Genomic DNA, 14,558 nt, shown 5'->3' on the forward strand with positions numbered 1-14,558 from the left:
CTGAATAGGGCCTCCGTCCAACACAGAACCCAGAGCCTCCCACCGCCCCCCTCCACATGCTCCCTGGGGGCTCTGGGCTTTGTTGAGGAAAAGAGTGATTTCCTGAGAAGCCAGGGCTACTGGAATTGAGGATGAGACCACCCCCTCAACGGTCCCTGCTGGCGTCTCCAGATGGAGCCTCCTGTGGCCTGGAGTCTGAGTCTGAATTCAGGGAAACACAGGTGAATCAGGCCCCTGGGGTTGTCCTCACAGCCCAGAGGATCAGTAGTTTTCATTCCCATTTCACAGTTGGGGAACAAGCCTGAAACCACATTTCTAGTAAAGCACCTGGGGTTTTGTGGCTTGAAATCCCTGCTGGGAACCTGGGCTTCCCCCGACCTGTGCAGCGCTGTGTCCTCACAAGGCAGTCCTTGTCTCTCCTGTCCCCTGTGCCCACACTGGCATCCCCAGACACGCACACTGACCCACACAGATCTCCTGATAGAGCCTGGGTCAAGCGGGGAACCCTGGCTCCCACTAGGTCAGCACTGACTTCTGGAGCCAGATCATTCTCTGAGGTGAGGCTGTCCTGCGCAGTGCACGGCGTTGAGCAGCATCCCTGGTCCCCACCCACTCGACGCCAGTAGTGCCCCAGTCATGAAAACCACAAGTGCCCCCATACCTTGCTGAGTGTCTCCTGGGGGTTAGAATTGTCCCGGGAGAGGACCCCTGGGGTAGGAAATTCCATTGACCCTTAAGAGACTGTGTCCCATAATCATCTGACCTACTGATATCCTAGGACGATGCATGTATTTAAATACACAGACTGAGTGGGGAGGGAGAAAGGAGGGACATCACAGAAGCTGGAGGACCCCCCTGGAGCCCCTGGTGGTGCAGACGGTTAAGCACACAGCAGTGAACCAAAACTTTGGTGGCTGGAGTCCACCCTGAGTTACCTTGAAAGAAACACCAGGTGATCTGCTTCCCAAAGTTCAGCCATCGAAAACCCAGTGGAGTCCAGTTCTACCCTGACCCACAAGGGATCACCATGAAGGAGGGTTGACTCAGTGGCAACTGTCTTTTTTTTTTTTTGAGGATCATCCTGGTTTATGCCACCTAACTCACTGGGAATTTATTCTGGTATATAGTGTGAGCAGGGATCAAATTCAATTTTTCCCAGACCACTAATGCAAGGCTCCTCCCCCTTGTCACTGTGGACATCTGGGGCTGGATCATTCTCTGCCATGGGAACCATCGTGTGCATTGGAGAGTGTTGAGCATCATCCCTGGCCAACACCCACTTGATGCCAGTAGCACCCCCACCCAGTTGTGACAACCAAAAATGTCTGCAGACATTGCCCAGTGTCCCCAAGGGGAAGAGTCACCCTGAGAGTGTTGATAGGGGACGTGAGGCACAGTGCTCACTGACAGGAAGCAGGAATCCAGGACTCAGCTGTGCCTTTTGTCCCTCTCTCCCCACCCGCCAGTAACTGGAGAGTCCCCGCCCAGCCTCTCTAAAGAACTGACCAGCTCCCTGGCCGGGGTTGGTGATGTCAGCTTTGACGCTGACGCCCAGTTCCCCCTGGACGAGCTCAAGATCGACCCCCTGACCCTGGATGGGCTGCACATGCTCAATGACCCCGACATGGTCTTGGCTGACCCGGCCACCGAGGACACCTTCCGGATGGACCGCCTCTGAGCAGCCGCCACCACCACCGCCACTGCGGTCAGTGGTCCCCACAGCGCCGCCATGCACCGGCCGAGCTTGTGATTCTGAGCTTGCGATGCTGCAAAGCGCCCCGACCCGCCGTCCCCGCCCACCCGCCGCCTCCTGGTTGCCCCCTGCCCGCTTGTCCCAGCGTGAGGCCGCGGGCCGGGCTGGGTGGGGGTCGGAGGCCTGAGCCCCCTGCTCGTGGCCACCCTCTGGTTGTCCCTGCCGGTTCGCCTAGGCTGTCCGCTTGGGACTGTGTGGGGGTCGGAGGCCTGAGCCCCCTGCCTGTTGCCCTCCCCTGCGCGTTCTCGCCCCTTCTCCTGCCTGGGGCGCGAGTGAGCCCCCGTAAGATACCAAGAGCATGTGACAGGTCCGCTGGGCCTGGGGGGCGTATCGAGGTGCATCTTCCGACTGTTGTCCAGCTCTCACTGCCTTCCTCTGCCCCGCCCTCCGCCATCCCCGGCTACCACCCCAGGGAGCTGGCACCAGAGAGGGGGCCCGGACCCAAAGCAAAATAAACACTATTTTGACCGCTGTCTTTTATATTTCTGAGCACATGCAAGACGCTGGGCTCTGCGCGGTGAAGGCGCGGTGTGGACTGAGCGTCCCCAGCAGCAGCGCCTGAGCTCCCAGCCTCAGCCGGTCCTGGGTCACCATCGCTGCGTGAAACTCCTACCCAGGCACGGATGACAGTTCGCAGACGCTCAGGGAGGCAGGAACGATTCCGAAGGTTTCAACAGCTTTCAGTTTTTCGTTATCTGTCCATGGTCGATGTTGTTATGATTTCATCCTGCTCTTTAAGGAATCGGGGTGGGGGGAGCCAGGGCATTTGTCTTGTTGTTTTTCTTTTTCTTTGGTTCATATTTATATTTTGGTTGTAGACAAGACCTGAACACTTCTGGCTGACCCTTGGCTGCCAGCATGTTTGACCCCAACCTCCCTTGTGTATATTTTTACTCTTAACTGGAAGTAGGTATACCCCAATTTGTCCAAAATTTAGGGTCCGAGCCACCTGTATCTGCCAGCACAGTGAACCCCTGGGGAGGGGCTGGATTTTGGTTGAGGGTCTGTATGGACCGGGTGGCACTCCCTGCTGCAGGTGTCGGGCTGGCAGGGGGGCACCTACCAATATCACCACCCTCTGAGAACCCAGGGCCAAGCTGATGCCCCATTCTAGAAGGTTCCTGGTGCTTCTAGAAACACCCCTAAGGCTGGTAATGTACCTGGGGCTGAGACCGAGCCCTGGGCCATCTCTGACCCTTTGCACTACAGATCCCTCGAGGGTCTTTCTGTGGCTGCTTTGGAACTTGAGCCTGTCCCACCCCTCGAATTGTATCCAGGTGTGCTCACCTTCGGCTGCCCCACCTGCTGGGCTGGTACCTTCTGCTTAGCTGGTCCTGTGGTGTTGGGCGCCACCTGCATAGGATCTGGGGGCATTCCTTGCTCTGTCTGGGGGAGCGGACTTGACCCAGCTCCAGTCCCCCCTGATGGCCAGACCATTCCTCTCTCTGGCCCCTGGCAATGGTGTTGGCCTGTCCATGATCACATTGCCCTCTGAGAGCCAGATTCCTCCCTTCCTTCCCCCCCTCCACTGCTGCCGTTCTTGGGAGCATGTGGCGGGGGCTGGGAACGAGAGGCGGAGACATTTTTATTTTAAAGAAACTACATGTAACTTGTACATAGGAGAGTTTGATGAAGATGCTTAGACTCACACGTGGAACTTTTAAACAACGGCCTTAATATAGTGATCTGCACCCACCTGGCCCCACACTGGTCCCCAGCTCAGGCCCCATACTCAGCTGGCCGGCCGTGGCTCCCTGAGGAGCCCAGTGGAGGGAGAGTTGATCTTGGGGACCTGTGTCCTGCTATGCACCCTGAATCATGTTATCCGATGGCTCTGCTCCATCTTCATGTTGTTTTTCCATTCGAGAGGTGACCAACATCACGTGAAACTTCCCAGAGACGGGATGGGGATTTGAAGCCAGCCAGGAGGCAGTGTCCAGGGTCCCTGTGTCGAAGGGCACGTGCCTCCCTGGGTCTGGGCAGCCCTTCAGGGTGCACAATAGGGTTGCTTTTTTTAGTATCACTACTAAATATTCTTAAATTGCCAAGACTTTCTGAGACAAAAAAGCAGACAGGAACCAGCCCTTTGAATGGGTGTGAAAATACTGTGGTTTCTGACATGCTGCAGGGGACAGGAGGGGAGTCCCCAGAGTCATGTCTATAGGTCTGGTGCCTTCGTCCTCTTGCTCGGGACAGGCCTGGATACTCATCCTTCCTGCGTGCCCCCAACCTGGCCAAGTCTGCCACAACAGCAGCTGGCCGAGGAAAAGAGAGAGAGCTGCCTATATGTCCCTGCCTCGGTTTCCTCTCCAGCCTTGGGTCTGCAGGGGCAGTGGGCTTGCTCCCCTGTGTGTGGCACCTGGCCCGAGGGGGGCCCAGGGTTAGCTCCTCCCTATGTCACCAGGAGAGTGGTTTGTGCCCTTGTTCTACTACTGCCCCTGGGGGTGACTAAGGACCTTGTCAGGGTGGCACCCCCACGTCACAGATGACCCGAGGGTGAGGCACTGGCTCCCCACCCAGCTCTTATAAATGGGGACAGGCCAGCACTGTGTGGGGGTGCCTGGTCAGCTCCTTCCCCTCTATGCACGCCCAACCCCCTCCTGATGCCCTCCTGGGGGGTCAGGGCAGGTGCCAGCCCCTGAGGATGGTGGGCTCTGAGACCCCTTGGGGGAAGACCCACGGCTTCCTTGACACTTGAGCAGAATTCGGAAGTCTTGCAGCTGGCGGCACCCAGAAATTGGCTGGCTTCCCAGCGAGGGTGAGCCCTTCATGGGGGCACCCAGAGGGTCAAGCCCTTCTGTGGGAGTTCAGGGAGACCTCTAGGCTTCCCTAGGACAAGGGCCACAGGGTACAAGGATGAGGTGAGGCACATGTTGGGGGCCTTTCCCCCAAAGGACATCCCTCTGTGAATCCCTTCCTCCCTCTGGCCTGAGGGGCGTTGGGGGTAGAAGGGCCTCAAGCTGTCCTTCATCCTCCTGTGGGGTCCTGGGCCAGGGTACCAGAGTCTCACATCTGTGTTCCTGGCTTGATTTTGGGGAGGGGCTGTGCCCCCAGGTGGACCATCCCAAGGCCACGTGTCATAGCGGGTGGCCGAGGCTGGGTGTCTGACGAACACCATGAGACCCCCATGCAGAGGGCGAGAGGCCTCATGTCTGTCCATCCTCTATCCTGCAGGGACAGACCTTGGTCTGGGACTGCGCCTGGCACTGGCTGTGGCGGGGCAGGCCGGGATAGGGGGATTGGGGGCAGATGCCAGCACAAGACCATCCCTGTCCAGCTCTTAGGCCTGGTGAACCCGTCAGTGTGACCCCTGGGGGACTCAGAGGCACCGAGGGTGCGGGGGAGCAACCCACACCCCTGGTCCTCCATGTCACTCGTGACCAAACGTTAATCTATGCACCTGCCCTGTCCGAATCTGAGTTCCTTTCTGTGTTCCCAACAACGGCCATCCCAGCACCCTAGCCCTGGCACAGGCTGAGTGAAGTGTGTGATGCCTGGCAGTATACTGGGGATCCCTGTCTGTGTCCCTCCACCCCACTCCCATCAGAGCAGCAGCCCCAGTCACCCTCACCAGGTCCTGGTGGAGCTGTGCGTCAGAGGATGCGGGGGCCAGGACATGGGGGACCCTCAGTGTGGGGGCTGGGACATGGGAATCCTCAAGTGTGGGGACCGGGATGCAGGGAGACCTGGAGTGCAGGTGCCAGGATGTGGGGGGACCCTCGGTGTGGGGGCCAGGATATGAGGCTTCTTCCTCAATGCAGGGATAGGACACAGGGCACCCTCAGCTTGGTGCTATGGGTCAGCACTGAGGTCACTGGCCACTGCTCCTCTGGGTGGCACAGTGAGGAAGCTGGGGCCCTCTGGGGTGATCGGGAAGCTGGGTACATTTATACCCCCAGTTCTCCCCGGGCCCTCACCTCTGGAGGTCTCCCATGCTTGAAGGGGGTTGTGCAGCCACTAGGCATCCTCCTGTCAGCTCCCGGGGTCCCCGCCTGGCTGGCAGTGGTCAGGGGTGAGGAGGGGTCCCATAGCCCTGGGCAGGCACAGGCAGGCCTCACCTGAGTACTGGCTGTGGTCACTGTTCCCGTCATAGCTCTGTAAGAGCAGAGAGGCGGGGTGACCTGCACCCCCAGGCCTGTCCAGTGGTGTCTGGCCCTACCAACTCCTGAGGGCATAGGGGGCAGGACCAAGCCCAGCCAAGCGGGGCCCTTGGGTTTCCCATGGTGGCTCAGACCTGCAGGTGGGGAGCAGGGACTGGAGTCAGGGTGACTGCTCCAGAGGGCTCCCTGCTGCATGCAGGTGGCCTACGTCCCCGCTCACAGGGCACTGGGATTTGGGGACATTGATGCTCAGCCTCACCCGGCCAGTACCCTGACCCGCAGGTCACCACCCACGTGCCACTCTTGGTAGGAACTCCCAGGGGCCGGGCGCCCCGCTGATATATGCAAACCTGCGGCCTGTCCTCCCCCAGCATGTACTCTGGCGGCGGGGCGGGCTGGCCGGCCGCTCTCCCTTGGCGCGGATGCTTCTGTCTTTGTACCTTTGCATCTTTGTAATGAAATGTAATAAAACTCCAATGTTTTCGTCTCTGCCTCCTCCTTCCTTCCAACCCCTTCCTGCTCCCTCCGGAGGAGCCAGAAGCATCGCAGGGGTCCCCAGGACAGGCACCTGAACATGGCCACGTGTGAGGGCCCCTCACGGGCCCAGACCTGGCTCCTTAGGCCCAGAGCCTACCTAGGGGCAGACTCTCAAACTTAGAACCACTGAGAGACCCACTCTCAGGTTCTGGGGCAGACAATCCAAGGGGTCAGTGTGGCTATCGCACACACTGCAGGAGACACAGCACAAGCCTAGGGGCCTCCCCAAATTGGGGCCAGAAGTTCCTGGTCCCCAGCAGGCTGCTGGAGCATGGGGCATGGGGATGGGGAGGGCACATGGGAACCCTGGCCGAGCCCTCCCACCAGACAGACTGCAGTGCTATAACTACACACACACACACACACACACACACACACTTTATTTCGTCCTCTTGCATCCCCTCTCCCCTTCCCCCCAGGCTGGTGGACAGCCCCCAGCCTTGGCAGGAGTGGTATTTGTCCAGCAGTGAATCCCCACTCCTGGCTCCTAAGTGAGCTGCACCCGCTGGGCCTCATAATCCTCCGGGATGGTGTCTGTGGAAAGGGGGTGTGGTGAGTGGGGGCTGGGGCCCACCTGGCCTCACCCTGCCCAAAGCGGTACCCTCCTTTCCTGTGCTCACCGTTGCAGCGGTAGCGTAGGTTGGCCCAGATGATGTTCTCCTGGGAGAAGCAGAAGACCCCCAGGCGGCCGCCCCGCATGGTGGTATCCAATACCACGTTGCTGTCGGCCACTAGCTCCGGGCCCTCATAGAATCGTACCCTGCCCGTGGGAGAGGGGAGGCATGAGGTGGGGCCTGGAAGAACCCTGCTCTCTGGGAGCCTCAGTGTTTCCGCCCTGGATAATGGCCCCATCCCCACTAGGCAGAGGCCTGCCAGCATCAGGGTGGGCAGAGCCCCAACCTGAGCTTCAGTTTCCCTATATGAAAAGGTCCTGCACAGGGTAGGTGCTGAACAGACCATCTGGACTTTATGGCAAGGCGGGGGGGGATGGAGAAGTACAGATAGGGTGAAACCTTTACCTTCCAGGGCAAAACCTACTTTGTGCACTCCAGAGCCAGGCACAGTTTAACAACACCATCATCGTTCCCATTTACAGAAGAAGAGATCTAGGGCCCCAGAGGGCCCCCTCAGGGAGCAAGGCACTGCAGGGAGTGACATGGTCCATTTGCAGGGGTGGGGGTCCCCACCTGATGTAGCCCACTTGGGGCCGGTGCTGCAGGAACCAGCGGTAGGACGTCTTATCCTTCCAGCCAACATTGCGAGGGTCTTTCCACAGCAGCCGCACCTGCGAAGCTGTGTCCCCTGTGTGCCACAGCGCGTTCCTCAGCTGCTCCCCAGGGCCAGTGGTGGACTTCACAGCCTGTCACCGCACCGAGGACAGGGAGAGGGTCTCAGAGGGCATTCAGGCCAGCAGAACCCTGCAAAGTCTTACACTGCTCAAGGGGGAATAGGCTGAGAGCTGCAGCCCATGGAGGAGTGGGAGGTCCCAGGGGTGCTGGTGCTGGGGGCAGGGGGCCTAGATGGGGGACCCACAGGAGCCTCCTTGAGTACTAAATGGGGCTGCCGGTGGGTCATGGGCTGGTAGTTGCCTGGAGACTCATGAGAGAATTTGGGTGCTCCTAGACAGGTTCAAGTTCTGGGAGGATTTGGGGGGCCTGCAGGAAAATTTAGTGACCTTAGAAACTTGGGGGTCCATGAGGTGAACTGGAGTCTAGAGGATCTGGGAGATTTGCTGGAAGGTTTCGAGAATATATTGGGGCTGGGGAGCCTATAGGTGATACCTGGAGCCTAGAGAAAAGCCTGGAGTTTCTGTGAGAGGGTTTGGGGGCCCAAAGGAAGGTTGGGGGACCAGAGAAAGTATTTGAGGGCTTGTGGGAGGATTTGGGAAGATTAGGGTCTGTGGAAGGGTTCTGAGGACCACAGAACGATGCTGGGGGTCTCTACAGCCTTTGGAGACCGGTGGGGAGGAGGTGGACAAGTCCCTAGGAAGATCAGAGTGCTGGCGGAGACTCCAGGGAGGTCAGGGGTGGTGGAGGATAGCATTGTGGGAAGGTCCGGGGGTCCCCAGAGAGACAGGCACGGGCGCACCCCCAACCTTGAGCTGGATGCCCGGCTCGGCCACCGCACGGAAGGGGTTCGCCTGCCAGTACGTCTGCTCCATCTGCTTCCACATGACCACGTAGAAGCTGGAGCTGTCCTGGTACCCGAAGATGAGGCCCGCGTAGTCGTCGTCCGTGACCGTGTTCACGTGGAACGTGCCCTCAAAATCCACGCCATTGAAGGCCGTGTAACCTGGGGAGTGGAGAAGATAGGACTCCCGGACACCGGCCCACCCCTTCCGGTCCACGACCTCCTCAGAGCCTACGGAGGCCCAGAACCGCCCACGGCACAGCCTCTCCAGGGGCCGGACAGCCTCCAGGCCCCAAGCCCAGACATGGACAAGCCCCCTAAACCTGACCCCGCCCACGCAGGCTTCGCCCATGGCCCCCACCTCCCCCGAGTCTATAGCTGTTCCTATATGGCCCCCTCCTTGGCGAAGACATGCCCCTCCTGGGCCCAAGCACGGTCCCGCCCCCCAACAGCCTGCCCTGCCAGCATCTTACCAACAGCCAGGCCGGGGTCGCTGTTCATCGTCTGCACTATCTCCATCCCCTGGCGGGCCATGGGAGAAGGGAGTCAGGCCGTACCTCATGGCGCTCTGGGCTCCCTACCCCCATCCCCGCCCTCACCTGGTTGAGCACCACCCAGTTGGGGTCGATCTGCGCGTCGCCCTCAGGATCCAGCACCACCGTCTGGAAAGCCCGGAAGTCGGTAAGGGTGACCTCAGCGTTCTCAGGGCACACGTCGATCTTGTCCACCACCTTGTCAGCATCAAAGTCATCCTGGCAAGCGTCCCCAACGCCGTCGCCTGGGTAAGGCGGAAATGCCCTCAAGGTGGGCTCAGTGCCAGGCCCCGCCCACTGTGGCCCAGGCCACGCCCGCTGCCATCCACGAAACCACCCACTAGTTCCCAGGTTCTGCCCACACCAAAGGTCCGACCCATGCCCAGGCAGGGCGTGCCTACAAGGCCACGCCCATTCAAGGCTCCGCCCATGCTGGCACAGGTCCAGCCAACGTCCACCCAGGCCAAGCCCACCCGGGCCACGCCTCCACCGTTCCGTGCCCTACCGTTCGAGTCTTCCTGGCCTGGGTTGGGCACCACGCGGCAGTTGTCCCGACTGTCAGGGACCCCGTCATTATCGTCATCGTCATCACAGGCGTCTCCCTGGCCGTCGTGGTCTGAGTCTTCCTGGGCACTGTTAGGCACTGTAGGGCAGTTGTCTCGAGAGTCCTGGTGCCCATCCCCGTCCCTAGAGTGGGGGCACACAGGCAATGAGAACCCCAGAGGGCCGTGTCAGGGACCAAGTGGCATCACCCACACCTGGGTTCTACCCCCAGAACAGGACGGCTGCCTTACTGGTCTTGGTCGCTGTCACAAGCGTCTCCCACAAAGTCGTGGTCCACATCTCTCTGGGGAGGGGGAGGCCACAGTCAGGGCAGAGGGTCCCAGGACCCTCCCCCCACCACACATCAGAGCCAAGGCCATCCCCTGGGTGAAGGCGGACTGGGGCACTTATGTGGCAAGGGTAGAATGGTCTAACTTGGGTTCACCCAGGGTCTAACCCCGCTGGATGTATCGCCCCCACCTGGTCAGGGTTGCTCTTCTGGGGACAGTTGTCACAGGCATCTCCTATGCCATCACCATCGCTATCCTTCTGGTCTGTGTTGGGCACTCTGGGGCAGTTGTCCACTGTGTTGCGGATACCTGGGGAGATAGGGGGAGAGGCCAGGCCCCCGAGATCAGGGTGGGGCCAGGCTGACTCCAGCGGGGCAGGGGCAGGCGGCAGGTCATCTGAGGGGACAAAGCTTCCCTTGTCTCCGGCTTCCTATAACTGAAAAGTCACACCCAGAACGCGTGCCTGTCCCAGCCTCACAGGGGTTTAGGATGGCTAGGGGTGGGAGGTTTTTAGGGGTGGGAGGTGCAGTGGTCAGGGGTTCGGTCCTCACACGGGCAGCTCAGCTAGGTCCCCACCCTCCGAGGAACGCACCCCCCCCCCGCCTCTATTTCTTCTTTTATAAAATCACCGCCTCCCTGGCTCTAAACCCCAGGCTCACCCCTAGATGCCCGCTAGCAGCGTTGGCACACTGACGACCTCCTCTTCCTCCAGCCCCTCTCCTCGGCTCTGCCCTACTCCGGCCGCTGCTCTCGTCTTCATGGACTGCCTTGGTCCAGACCCCCCTACCCAGGGGAGCTCACCCCTCCCCCAGACCCCGCCTTGCGCGCTCACGGTCGCCGTCAATGTCGTCGTCGCAGGCGTCGCCCCGGCCATCCTGATCCGTGTCCTTCTGGTCGTCGTTTTTCTGGGATCGGCAGTTGTCACATGCATCACCCCACTTGTCGCCGTCCGCGTTGCGCTGGTCTGGATTCCGCACCAGCGGGCAGTTGTCCTGGGGGATGGGGGCGGTTAGGGGGTCAACCGGCTGGGCAAAGTTCACCCCCCAGAGCCCGCGCCTCGCCGAGGCCCCACCCTAGGCCCCACCTTCTCGTTGGGAACCCCGTCCCCGTCAGCATCTGGGTCGCAGGCGTCTCCGATGCCGTCGCGGTCCACGTCCTCTTGCCCTGAATTGGGCACGGTGACACAGTTGTCCTGTGGGCGCAGGAAGACGGCATGAAGGGCGTGGCCAGAGGGAGCCCCGCCTGTGCTCCTGCCAGGCTACGCCCACCTCACGGTCCCGCCCCTGCCCTACCCCGCCCACCTTGCGGCAGTTGCGCTCTGGGCAACGAAGCTTCTCGTCGGGGAAGCCGTCAAGGTCGGTGTCGCGGCCACAGAGGAGCCCGTTACCGGCCCAGCCGACTGCGCACTAGGGGATGGAGATGAACGGGTGCGCGTCCCCTCAGGGCTGCCCCCGCCCCCTTCGACACGCCCTCCCACGCCCGCTTAGGCCGCCCCCCAGCTCCGGGCCGCCCCTGGGCCCCGCCCCGCCCACACCCCTGCCGCCCCGCCCCCCGTCCGCACTCACTACGCACGACCGAGAGCCGTCGCGCTCCAGGACGCAGTCGGCCTTCTCGTGGCATGGACTGGGCGTGCCGTCCGGGCAGAAGCGCTGCGGACGCCGCTGACAGCCGGACTCCTGGTCACCCACGAAGCCGGGCTGGCACGGCCCGCACTGGAAGGAGCCCTGCGCGAGGCCGCAAGCGGTCAGCGCGGGCCACAGGCTCTCCCACCCCGTCCCCATCCCCGTTCCCCAGCCACACCGGACTCACTCGCGTGTTGACGCACACAGAGTTGGGGACGCAGTTATGCTGTCCAGTCTCACACTCGTTAATGTCCGTGCACACCTGGGAGGGGAGACGCAGAGGTCACCGCCCACTCAGACACCCCACCCTCCCACCACTCCGCTCCTCCTAATTCCTCTCCGCCCCCCAGACCTTAGTCTCCTCCTCCTCCCTGTAGCTTTGGGGCTGGGAAGAGGTACCGGGGCTGATGGACTTGTTTACTGAACGAAAAGGGCCCCCTTCCTCCTGCATAAGTTGGGACTGGCGCCCCCGCGCCCCTCACCTGCTTGTTGGCTTTCGCGAAGGCCAGCCCCACGCCCTCGTGTGCGGCGCCGCTGTACCCGGGCGGGCAGGCCTCGCAGCGGAAGCCGGGGCTGGTGTTGATGCAGCGGACGCGGGGGAAACAGGGGTGGGCGTTACACTGCGGACGGAGGGGTTGCAGGGGGTCAGAGCGCGGCGCCTCGGAACTTCCCAGGCGTGAACTCAGACATCTCAAAGGTCTTCAGTCTGGACTTGCAGGGGTCCATGGGATGGGCAGGGGCGCCATGGAGGCGGGGGTGGCGGAGGCAGTTTTCCCAGGGATCAGACCTGCCTTTGCTTAGTTGGGGAGGGCACGCCTGGAGGGGGGGCTGCTCCCAGACCTGGTGGGCAGGGTGCTCATGGGCGGGGGAAGGGACTTTGGTGGCGGGCGTCCCCAGCGGCGGGAGGGCGTGGTCGTTGGAGACGCCGAATCCGTTGGTTGGGGGTTGGTCGGGACCGAAAACCGCCGGAGGTGGGAGGGTTGTCGGGGCGTGAGCCCCTGGGCAGTGAGGGAGATCGTGGGGGCGGAATCACGCCGGCGGTAGGGGGGGCGTCGTCAGGGCCCGCACCCTCAAGAGGTGAAGGGGGTTGTCTAGGCGGAATCACCCCAGCGGCGGGGGTGTCGTCGTCGAGGGGGACACCCCCAGGAGGTGAAGGGGTTCGTTGGGGTTCCGCCCCAGCGGTAGGGGGGTCGTCAGAGCGGGGATCCTCGGCAGTGGAGGGGGTCGTGGAAGTGGGGGCCGCCAGCGGTGGAGGGGGCGTCCGGGCGAGGGGGGGTGTCGGGGACGGGCGCACCTCGTTGACGTCTGCGCAGTGCGAGCCGTTGCCGGTGAAGCCCTCAGGGCAGGGGCCACATCGCGCGCCGCTCGACGTCTCCGTGCAGACCACGCCCGGGAAGCAGAAGCCAGGTGCACACTGGGGCAGGGGCCGCATGCTTAGGCCGGGAGTGTGCGCCGACTGCATCCCTGCGTAGGGTGGGAGGGGGGCAGGACCGGACGGTCAGGACCACACCCCGGGAGTGGGCAGTCAGTCAGGACTACTCCGGGAGGGGCAGGATGGGCAAGGGGCGGGGCATGGCGATGAGGACCCCCACCCTGGGAAGGGGGAGGGGGAGTGGGGTGGAATCAGGACCCCACCCCGGGGGCGGGGCAAGTTGACAAGACCACACCCCAGGGATGGGGTGGGTGATCAGGACCTCTCCCCGGGGGCGGGGCGGGCAGGACCACCAGAGTAGGGGGTGGGTAGCCAGGACCCCACCCCAGCGGCAGGGGAGACCCCGGCTCCACTCTTGGCCTTCTGGGTGTCTCCTAGCCCCCCTCACCACATTCCCGCGCCGCTCCTTTTCCCCTACTTTGCCTCTCCCCACGGTGTGTCTCTCCACTTCCCTGCATCTCTGCGCGGTCTCTGTCTCTCCCACAGTCTGTCTGTGCCCGTCTCTGTGTTTCCCTCCTTGTCAGTCCCTCGGTCTTTCGCTCTGTCTCCTTTTCTGTCTCTCTCCCCCCTTCTCTCTCCTGCCCGCCCCGCGGCGCTCACCGCACGCGTCACACTCCATCACCGTGTTTTTCAGGAACGTGATCTCCTTGACCTGCGGGGACGGGGGCTATCAGCGGGGGCCCCTTCCCATCCCTCGGGGCCCCTTCCGGGCTCCCCCAGTTCCTCCCCTGGACCTCCTTTCCACAGACCGCCTTGCTTCTCCGCCCCCCCCCAACCATGTTCTCTCACTTCCCGGGACTCCCTCCGCTTCCCCTGGTCCCCTCACCCCCTTTCTCTAACCCCCTTGCCTCACCCCGTTTACACACCTCCCTCCCCTAGACTCCTCTCCCTTCCCCCCCAACCCTGGCTGCGACCCGGGCCCCGACCCCCACCCGCACCTGCTGCCGCAGCAGTTCCCGCACGTCCTGCAGAGCCGCGTTGGTCTCCTGGAGCTCCCGTAGCATCTGCGGGGCCAGGTCTGCGTCTGCGACGTCAGGGGGCGCTGGTGGGGCGTCGGGGTGCGGAGACTCCCGCCGCCTTCACCACCGCCCCGGGGACCTGTGATTCTCACTCTGCTCCTCTGGTTCGCCACAGAACGCAGGGCTCCCGCCCCCCGACACCTGCTTTCTCTGCCCTTGAGCGCCCCAGCGAACAGCCCGCAAGCCCCCAGGAAATCCGCCCTTCGGTCTCCCGCAGGCCTGCCCCCCGCCCCCTCGGGGCGAGCGCGGCTTACCCAGCTGGACCTGGCCCTGGCCTGACGCGACGAGGGTGCCCAGGACGAGCAAGAAAACGCAGGCGGTGGCATGGGCCATAGCGGAGCTCTGGGTCGGTGGCGCAGCTCTGCCACCCACGAGGCCGCAGGGCTTATTTATCCAGCGGCGCCCGGGGACGGCCCACCGGCGGCCCAGCCCAGCCCAAGGTAAACAGACGGGCGGGGTGCCGCTGGCCTCTGCGTTCAACGTCCAGCCCGCCTGCCAGGCGGAGAACCAGGCTCAGGGCTGAACCGGGAAACTGACTCAGGGGGCCTGTGAGGGGGGGCGGTGAATGGGGAAGTCAGGCGGGACCACCCCTCCAGTCC

At 62.4% G+C, this 14,558-nt stretch overlaps 2 protein-coding genes across 3 annotated transcripts in view; one reads left to right on the plus strand and one right to left on the minus strand.

Moving 5' to 3' along the window:
* CRTC1 (CREB regulated transcription coactivator 1) overlaps nt 1-6,340 on the plus strand; it is a 66,723-nt gene extending 60,383 nt beyond the window's left edge. For both annotated transcript variants that reach the window (XM_064281006.1, XM_064281007.1), the window contains exon 14: nt 1,467-6,340. In XM_064281006.1, the coding sequence (XP_064137076.1) occupies nt 1,467-1,678 (212 nt within the window). In that variant the 3' untranslated portion in view covers nt 1,679-6,340. The remainder of the gene's footprint in view (nt 1-1,466) is intronic.
* A 171-nt stretch (nt 6,341-6,511) lies between these two features.
* COMP (cartilage oligomeric matrix protein) lies at nt 6,512-14,329 on the minus strand. The gene is made up of 19 exons (XM_064281005.1): nt 14,214-14,329; nt 13,879-13,964; nt 13,541-13,592; nt 12,803-12,972; nt 11,991-12,128; nt 11,696-11,770; nt 11,452-11,610; nt 11,188-11,292; nt 10,971-11,078; nt 10,719-10,878; nt 10,077-10,195; nt 9,848-9,900; nt 9,559-9,740; nt 9,120-9,298; nt 8,994-9,042; nt 8,486-8,682; nt 7,578-7,750; nt 7,011-7,150; nt 6,512-6,924 (listed from the first exon to the last, which is right to left on the minus strand). The coding sequence occupies exons 1-19, from the start codon at nt 14,290-14,292 to the stop codon at nt 6,878-6,880; spliced, it is 2,271 nt and encodes a 756-aa protein (XP_064137075.1). The 5' UTR covers nt 14,293-14,329; the 3' UTR covers nt 6,512-6,877.
* Nucleotides 14,330-14,558: the final 229 nt, after the last annotated feature.

The sequence above is a fragment of the Loxodonta africana genome, chromosome 3 (genome assembly GCF_030014295.1).
Source record: "Loxodonta africana isolate mLoxAfr1 chromosome 3, mLoxAfr1.hap2, whole genome shotgun sequence".
Lineage (NCBI taxonomy): Eukaryota > Metazoa > Chordata > Mammalia > Proboscidea > Elephantidae > Loxodonta > Loxodonta africana.